This window comes from Vipera ursinii, assembly GCF_947247035.1.
Source record: "Vipera ursinii genome assembly, chromosome: 1".
NCBI lineage: Eukaryota > Metazoa > Chordata > Lepidosauria > Squamata > Viperidae > Vipera > Vipera ursinii.
The window spans coordinates 42,217,327-42,227,227 of record NC_139512.1 but is presented as its reverse complement, the minus strand read 5'-3'; the positions used below and the strand labels follow the sequence as shown (position 1 = coordinate 42,227,227).

At 39.2% G+C, this 9,901-nt stretch overlaps 1 protein-coding gene across 2 annotated transcripts in view; it reads right to left on the bottom strand.

Moving 5' to 3' along the window:
• Nucleotides 1-4,162: 4,162 nt before the first annotated feature.
• Nucleotides 4,163-9,901, bottom strand: part of CCDC88C (coiled-coil domain containing 88C) — a 102,315-nt gene continuing 96,576 nt past the window's right edge. For both annotated transcript variants that reach the window (XM_083350205.1, XM_083350206.1), the window contains 4 exons: nt 9,344-9,409; nt 8,771-8,839; nt 8,258-8,559; nt 4,163-6,332 (listed from right to left, as the gene is read on the bottom strand). In XM_083350205.1, coding sequence (XP_083206331.1) covers nt 5,331-6,332; nt 8,258-8,559; nt 8,771-8,839; nt 9,344-9,409 — 1,439 coding nt within the window. In that variant the 3' untranslated portion in view covers nt 4,163-5,330. The remainder of the gene's footprint in view (nt 6,333-8,257; nt 8,560-8,770; nt 8,840-9,343; nt 9,410-9,901) is intronic.

The window sequence follows — 9,901 nt, the reverse complement described above, 5'->3', positions numbered from 1 at the left end:
CTCCCAAAGTAGAGCTGTCAGTGACTGATCAGGAGGAGGAGCAGCAGCAGCAGCACATCAGCTGCTTTGTTTGTCAGTACCACACCACAGCCCTGCCCAGCCCAGATGAATTGGAGGTAACTCCACCAGATGCTTCTCAGCATTCCCTTTAGCTGTCATCTGAGGGTCTCTTAATGGTCCAGAAAGGCCAAAAAGCAAAACATCCTTTTGACACACTTATTCCTCAGAGACACCCTTCTCACAGCATCCTAAGCAATGTATTCTTCCCACCTCATTACAGTATAGATCTCGGCGTTTACCTGTTTAACTATGCTTGTTTGTATTCCACCTTTATTATTTTTACAAATAACTCAAGGGGGCAAACATATCCCACACACCTCCCTGCTCCTATTTCCCCCACAATTAGTATTCTCTGGAATCCCCCCTCCTTGGAATGCCTCCAAATGTTGCTTGGATACCTTTTAAAAAGTCCTCTGGCTCTATTCTATAGATTGTACTGGCTGAGCAAGGAATGAAGACACCTTTGCACCCACTGTATTGAGATGCATAATTTATATAAATAAAACATCATAACCTGTTGTGGATTTCACTTCATTTATGTGTCTGACAAGGTATTATCCTAAAGCTACAGGCATATATGTATGCACAATTATGTTAGGGGACAATCCACTATGTATTTTCTGCACTTTATTTTTGAGGGATTTCAGTGTTCAGAGTTTCATTTAAGAAGCAGTAAAGGTAAAGGTAAAGGATCCCCCGCACATCCGTGCTAGTCGTTTCCGACTCTAGGGGCCGGTGCTCATCTCCGTTTCAAAGCCGAAGAGCCAGCGCTTGTCCGAGGACATCTCCGTGGTCATGTGGCCAGCATGACTAGACGCCAAAGGCGCACGGAACGCTGTTACCTTCCCACCGTAGTGGCAGTAGGATTGATTAATATTGCAACAATTGATAAGAATTTAATATAAGGTTCAAAATTGTCAGGTGGCAGGAAAAATAACAATCCTTACATTTGAAAAGTCATGAGGAAAAACATAATATGAATAAGAGAATAGAGAATAGAATAGAGATAGGGAACGGTTGCTGGAATTGGGTATGTGTAGTTTAATGAAGAGAAGAGTGAGGGGGGACATGATAGCAGTGTTCCAATATCTCAGGGGCTGCCACAAAGAAGAGGGAGTCAAGCTATTTTCCAAAGCACCTGAAAGCAGGACAAGAAGCAACGGATGAAAAGTAGTCAAGGAGAGAAGCAACCTAGAACTAAGGAGAAACTTCCTGACAGTTAGAACAATTAACCAGTGGAACAACCTGCCTCCAGAGGTGGTGAATGCTCCAGCACTGGAGGTTTTTAAGAAGAGACTGGACAGCCATTTGCCTGAAATGGTATAGGGTTTTCTGCCTGAGCAGGGGGTTGGACTAGATGACCTCCAAGGTCCCTTCCAACTTATTATTATTATTAAACCGTGGAGGTCTTCTAGTCCAGCCTCCTGCTCAAGCGGGAGAACCTATGCCATCTCAGAAAGGTAATTGCCTACTCTAGTCTCTGCTTAAAAATCTCCAGTGACGGAGCACCCACGATTTCTGGAGGCAAGGTGTTCCACTGGTTGATTGTCTTCATTGTCAGGAAGTTTCTCCTTAATTCCAGGTTGCTTCTCTCTTTGATCAGTTCCCAACCATTGTTTCTTGTCTTCTCTCTGGTGGTCTGGTGAACAAAGTGACCCCCTCTTCCTTGTGGCAATCCCTCAAATACTGGAATACTGCTATCATGTCTCCCCTATTTCTTTTCTTTAGAGTAGCCAACCCAAGTCCTGCAGCCATTCTTCATATGTTTTAGTCTCCAGGCCTTTGATCATCTTAGTTGCTCTTCTCTGAATTTTTTTTCCAAACTCTCAACATCTTTTTTGACATATGGTGACCAAAATTGGCTGCAGTATTCCAGGTGGCGTCTTACTAGGATTTTATAAAGCGGTACTAATACTTCATGTGATCTTGATTCTATGCCCCTGTTTATACAACCCAGGATTGTATTAGCTTTTTTGGTTGCTACTGCACACTGCTGGCTCATAGTCAAGTAATCTTCCACTAGGACTCCTAGGTCTCACCCAATAGAACTGTCTCAACTTACATACCCAATCTGAAATTCCCCTTTCTCCGCTTTAACTTTGGAAATGTCAGAATAAAACTACAGTATTGTATTTTTTAAGTTTCCTGAAAATACCAATGAAAGATAGGCTATTTTAAAGCAACTATTCTTTTCTCCAAGTCTTTATGTCTGATATTGCAATGTGCATTTTAAGTAACATTACAATAATATTTTTTAAACTTAGAGAGGAAAGTCTGCCCCCTGTTTTTCACCAATGTTAATTAACAATGCAAAGTCAGGACAGATGGATTCGCAGGATAGATGACAAGCACAACTACAAACTTACAGCTGCCCCCATTCCATCTTACTCCTGCCCTCTTTCCATATTCTATTGTTGATCTCCCTTCTATCGGTGGCTCCTTTGGGAGCAGACCTGCGTTTGTCGAAGGATATGACACACGTAGCATATCTTGGACAATCACAATATAGAAAGTTGACATTTAGGACTGAGTGTAACTCCTCAATCAGCTTACAAATCCAATCTCAAGCATCTCCAGTGAATGTCTGTGCAGTATCACTTAGCCCTTAGTTTCATTGTCAAACAGCTTTTTCTACAATATTCCTTTCTGTAAGTTAATTCCATGTCTTGCACTCTGGGATGACAGAGAAGAGTACTTGCACATACATATGAAAGTGTTATTACACCTGATCTCAGTTGGGGTTTTTTCTTCCTCAAAGCTAAACATAAATTCAGTTTGCTAATCTCTTTCAAAAAATTGTTTTCAAGATATGTTGCCCAGAACTGGACACATCAACTGAGATCAAATCAGTCTAGCAGAACAGAGTGGAACTACTACTTCCTATGATATGGAAACATACAGTTTATCATCAAGTATATTTCCATGTCTTCTTCTCTTTTCCATACTAAGCAAACCTATTGCCTCTAACTGTTCTTGGTATATTTTTCCTTCCAGGTGCCTTATTATCTTGGTTGCCCCCTCTAGTCACATTCTAATTTAATAATGCCCTTCCTAAAATGTGGTGTCCACTGCTGGCTATAGATAACCATTCAAGGTACATAACCAATGCAGTAAATGAACAGTTACTTCTCTTGGCAATAGTCTATGATAGATGCAATCTAGGAATGCATTGGCTTTTTTCATCATCTTCTGTATTAGAATCTCAACCTTTTCATATATTTATTGTTCACGTCTTTTTGTTACTTGTGTGCCTTTTTAACTTTCTTGTACTTCTTTAATCTTGATATACATAATAAATACTTGAATTCCTGATGCTAACCACATTTCTCTCCTATGGGCAAGTTACTGATAGAAACAAAATTGCTGCTTGCAACCTCCAGAGTAAACCAAAACAGTGAGAAATGTCTCCAGGAAGTGGCTGGTGGCAGCATTACTGCTGTATTTCTTCCTAATAGTGTTGTGAAGATATTTTTTAATGTTTTAAAGTGAATGATTTAGAGATGTGCTCATGGGAGGCAGTGGGCCCAACTCTATTCAGGATTGTATCATGATTTATCATGAATTCACAAAACCATTTCCATATAAACTGGATAGATAATCTCCACCAAAATACACCGTATTGCATTCATTCCATTAAATATAACTCAGGTTTTTCTCTTAACCATCCATCACCTCAAAGAGAATTCTTACAGTAAGCTTACATTAAGAATCTGTCAAGAAATGTTTACAGAACTTTTGTTACAAACAAGTTACAAACACCTTGTCTTTCCCAACATGTCTGCTTCCACATAGGTTGAGATTATAACTGATTTCAGAATTAACCAAGCAAACATTTTCTTTGTCTATGTTGGAAAAATGTGTACAATGTTAGATATTTATGAAATGCATTTAGAAGGTTTTGCTGTACTATAGAAGTAAACTCAAGCACTTCTATAAATATTAAGATAGAGAATCATATTCTGAAGTTACAAGAAGGTGGTACCACCCCTGCACACTCACACATATTAAAGCTTTGCTACAAAGGGTATGTATTGTGACAGCCTACATTTTGGAGCAATGCTTTTTCTGGGAGAAAGTGACAGTTTTGACAGATATTTGTATTTTAAAGTCTTTATTACAAATTTGCTCTTCTCACAATGTGACTGCTACAAACTATGATACACTCTAATCACTGGTTGTGTGAAATCTGTTACAGATTCAATTTTTTTCTCATAAATCACACATCCAGAAAAGTTTTATGATTATGTCAATCTGTTAGAAAGGATCTCTTTATAATCAAACAATAGAACAGGAGATGTGCACAAGGAGTCAATGAAATCCATACAATAAAATATTTAATCTGGATATAAATATGATTTCATAAAAATATGTATATAAATGGAACCTCATTTCTACACAGATCATGCTGACCAAATTAGAACAAGGCCTGAACTTGCAAACTGTTTATTGAGATAGCTTGTAAGCTTCAGCATTCCAATATCCATGGACATCATTTTAAAAGAGCTCCTATGTATATTTTAGACAAAAGAACTGTACACATTAGGAGGGCAGACTCACTACAGAGAAGGTTTTCTAGGCAACCAATGGGGCCATTAAGCAATTGAATGCATGGAATGGTAAACAGATCAGTCCAGTGCATGAACAGTTGTCATTTAAAGGAGACCATGCCCCTCAACAAAGGCATATTATTTCCAGTGTTTTCAATAAAAAAATATTACACACATATAAAATGGCAGCATCTGTACTGCACATTAGTGTTAAGTGCAGCAAAGAAGTCAGGATATTTTAAAAAGTCTCTAAATGGTAATAACTACCAGTGCAAAGACAACACACTTGCATTATGCTGCTTTTAACATCCAAAAGAATGTTTTAGAATCGTAAAAAGATGCTATTTAAAAATAACAGGCAATTGTGCGTAAACTAAGATTTGAGCTCAGTAGACAAACACACAGATACAATTTCCCAAATAGTAAAAGAAAAAGGCCTGCAAAAGGCACAAGAGAACCAAATGTTAGGCACTCAAGACTATGAGAAATATGACCCTGAACTGAAGAAGAGAAAGAAGGAGAGATGGTTGAATCTCTTGAATCTCTTTTAGACATTGGAACTGTTAGTTTTGAACCTCAAGTATGCCCATACATGTTTCTACTGAGGTGTAAAGCATCCAGAAGATAATTAAGACAACAGTATTTAGCAAATCTCCCAGGGTCACCCAATTTTCAGTAGTGAAACACATCTTATACAATCCTTGGCTAAGTGGAACCGTGGAGTCACACACAGCCATATTCATACCAAACAGTTTGCTGATCAATAGGGGGATCTGTTGATGAAGGAGGGTTCTTGGAACCAAGCCCTCTATTTGTTTCCTCAATGCCCTCTGCCAAAATTTTATTTTCTGGCGATGGATTTGGGCATTTGGCAATGTGAATGTCAGTTGAACCAGCTCCATGAAGATTGTTGCCTTCTGTACTGTTAGGAACAATTCTGACAGGAGTCCCAGTGGAGACCTCCCCACTTTGCAACAATGACTTGGATTTGGTTTTAGATGCATATTGTGGAGAACAGTGTTGCTCTAAATCTACTTTTGCCCGTTCCTGTGGCTGAGATGAAAGATCATCCTTATAAGTGGTGGAAGAATAAGAAAATGGAGGGAACAAGAGTGACTTCTCATCTTTCGGAGGGGCAAGAGAAAGGCGCCTAACATCAAGTTGTCGACAGCGAGAATCCACACTTTGCAAAGAACCCATTATCTTTGTAGGCTGTGATCTTTCTCTCAAAAAGCTCTGAGAAGTAGAAGCTAAAGGCAGCTGGGAAGTCTGGCTGTCTGAGTCTTTGCCTATCTGGCTATCTGCAGCCACAGGCTTCGGAAGACTGTCATACCGTCTGTACACATCGGGACCAGTGGCTCTCAGAAGATCTGCTGAAGCCAAGCTATAGGCCCGGTTCAGTGAAGCACTCTGCCTGCCCATGTTGTTATTCTGTTGAGAGGTTGGCTTTGATGCTCGACTGGCCTGACTTCGAGGTCCATGGGTAAGCTTGTTGGAGTTTGCCACAGGTTCTGATGGCCCAGGATTTGGTTTCGTGTAGTGACCTGATTTAGCTGGTCTTCCATCTTCAGCAGTGCCAGGAATCTTTATAGTTGGAGTGACATAACTGGTGGGTGTCTTGCTTGGCTCCTTCCTGTGTGACTGTGGAAAGTGACCTCCAGGGCATGGAAGCCCACTGGCTTTTCTGAAATAGTCACTCAGCAAGTCATCTTTACTGGATGCATCCTAAAAAGAGGATTTAAATAAAATTTTATTTGTTTATATATTAAAATTTTTAAATACCCATCTCCCTCATAGAGGCATTGGGCATATTTGTATGTTACTGAATTATTGACCAACTCAGCCGCCACATTGCTTTTCAAATAATTAAATGTAAATCAATAAAATTTTCTTTAAAAAACAACAACAAAAACATCCCAACAGAACTGCTTCAAAAGTTCTTGGGTGCGTCTAGCGGTGTGCAGGCAAGCATTATCGTGAATCAACACCACACTGGGAATGGTGTCATAGAAAATCCCACCAAATGTGAAGATGCCAAAGGAGCATGGTTCGACCATCAATTCAGAAATCTAATGTGAAAAGTTACGAAAACTCAAGATGAGCCATCCATAACAAGCATCAGGGTATGCTGATTTCCGGTGTAGTATTGGTCCACGATAATGCTCACCCCCGCACACGACTAGACACACCCAAGAATGTTTAACGCAGTTCTGTTGGGATGTTTTGATCACCACCACCCCTCCATAGCCCAGATTTGGCGCTGAGCGACTACTACTGAGGAATTTCAAACCTTGTAAGACGTTATGACAAGTGCCTCAATTTGAATGGCGATTATGTCAAAAAGTAATGTAATGTTGTAGTTTTCTAATGTGTATAATAAAAGTTCTGTATCTGAGAGTGTTTGTCATTGATAACCAGAGGTTTATTTCTGAATTGCCCTTCTAGTAAACAATCTTAGGCTACATCTCTCAAAATGCAAGGCAGCAGAAAGGTTAGTGAATTCATAAGGCTGCTGGCTCTAAAATGTTATATATTAATATAAGATAAGCTTACATAAAAATTGGGCTTCAGAACTGAGTTGCCTACTAATCATATTGAGATTAATGTCTGACAGTGCATCTGAGTTTGCCTAGAGTGACAATGGGATTGCAATCTTAATATAAATGCAAGTTCATTTTAATTATACATAGAAGTGGATTCCTTATAAGGATTACAACCTAATGGAAACAATGAGAACAAGAAATAGAGGTTGTTTTCTTTAAAGGGCTATCAGACATAAGATAACCTTTATTGTCATTTTTTTACTGTGGGCACAACAACACACAACAAAAATGAAATTTAGTTGGCCACTCTCAAAGTGAAACACATACATGACACACACCTAAACATACTATACACAACATATGTACAGACCCACACCCCTACAAATACATAAGAAATAAATACATTTCATCCTAATTAAGGAGTGGGTATTCTTTTTGAAGATGGACATTTCTCAAAAACATCCTGCCATGGAGGGCATGTCACAACATCTATTTACTAGGAGAAAAACTAATAAAATTGCTTTAGAACTCTAGCCTTCAAATTTGCATCCCATCTTACTTTTGTCTTCCCCTCACAAAACAAACAAGCAAACAATGGAGTGCTTTTTTGTACTAAATACGATAAAGGTCAGAGCTTTGCCTGTATTGGCAGTTTAGTCTTTGTTATGTCCATTTGAAAGGTATACTGCAGTCGTAAAAGATCCATACGTGTCAAACATTGCAAATAAACCCATAATAGTCCAATAATTTACACGCTTCACTTTTATCTCTATTCTGCTTTCTAATTTATCATTCCAATTAACAATAATGTCCATGATTTTTTATCAACAGAACCTATGAACACCCCCCCACACACACACAGAGAGAGAGAGAGAGAGAGAGAGAGAGAGAGAGAGAGAGAGAGAGAGAGAGAGAGAGAGAGAGAGAGAATCTTATTAGTGGAAAACAAAGGTTTATTCAGCCTGTGGGATAACTAGGTCTGACTGTTGGATACACCTGCAAGTTCCACTAACAACCAGGGTCCCAAAATATGCAATTTAGCATCTCTCTTTGATGATCTTCTATTCCCATACAGACAACAATGTATTTTCTACATAATTTACTTACTTTCTTTGGAGATAGTCTGTTGCTTTCTTCAAGGAATTCTTCTAAGGTTACCATCTCATTACCCGGAGAGGCAGATCGGTGCTTAACAGATTGCTTCTGTATATGATTGCTTTTCTGAGACATATCATATAATAATGTTCCATTCTTATTAAATGAGGAACTCTGTTTAGTGTTTGAAGCCACAACTGCAGAAGAGGTGGAACAAAATAGACCATCTCTGGATGTGCTAGGCATGTTTTTCATCATCATCATGTCTTCACTGCTAAAGCTTTCTGATCTGTCACGAATATAGTCATAAGATCCTGTATCAAGAAATTCAAAGATATCAAAATCACCTTCATTTATTCTATTAAAAATATCTGACACATCCTTATAAAAGGGCTGGGGCACCCTAAGTCATATATACAAAAAAATGCAAGCCTTGCCCCAAAGATAAAAGATTTAATTGATGCACATTCCCATCCAATAATTAAGGGACAGTAGTAAATGAATATTATAGCGAAAATACCATACCTTTCAGGTTTAAAGGGGAGCTGTTAGTGGATGCATTTTCACTGTTCTCTAAGCTATCTGATCCAGACACTGCAGGAAATTAAACACAGAGACATACACACAAGAAGAAAGAACAGAAATCAGAGATGGAGAGGAGTCTCAAGGTGGTGGTGTTTCTTCACTGGAATAATCACCCTCTAAAATCACCTTACTGAAGAACATGGATCAACAGTAGAGCAAATGCTTTGCAGGCAAGTCTTTCCAAGTTGGGGAGCAACAAAATCCCTGTCTGAAAACTGCTACCTGTCAGTATTGACAGCAAAGGGTAGAGGGACTCAGTATAAAACAACTGCTTATCTTCCAAGAAACTTCTTCGGTAGCAGCAAAGGAATCTGTATTTCTTCTGAAGTTATGTTATTTTGAAGCCCAAGAACTGGGGATAAAACTTCTCTTTAAAATAGGACTTTTTGACTTCATTCACCCTATTGTAGCCATCTTCTTCTGTGAAAATAACCCTGCATATTTGAGGATCACTCTCATCCAACACCAGGATCATAATCAAAGGCAAAGAGAAAGAAACCAGTTTTAACTTACTGTGCTGCTTATTGGAAAGCTCTGCTGCAGAGGAATTTTCATACAGGTCACCATCTGAATTATGGCCTGAAAGATATAACATTTTTTTAAAGTGATGTTTGGGCTTTGGTATGTGATATATTCAGTTGGCTAGTATAATGACAGTCATTATCTGCAGGATCGCCTGTCTTCAAGGACGTCTGTCTGTCTCACCAAAGCAGATAAAGTAGGTAGATTCCCTTCCTTTAAACATTATCATCTGTGGATCTTCAGAAGCATGCCTCTTCCATTGCAGCCCTGTCCTATGGGACACTCTCCCCTCTTGATGTCCAACAGATCTCCACCCTTTCATACAGGTCAGGCAGCACTTAAAACCTGGCTCTTTGGCCAAGTGTTGGGATAGGGCAAGGTCAGGGTGGGACAAGAATGTCCATACATCAGCGAAGTGTGACTATGATGTCAGCTTTTTTCTGCTTTTACCTTTATATTGTTTTATACTACTTCTGCTGACTTCTGCAGTTTGGCAGTTAGTCTCACCGGCTCAAGATTGACTCAGCCTTCCATCCCTATGGGGTTGGT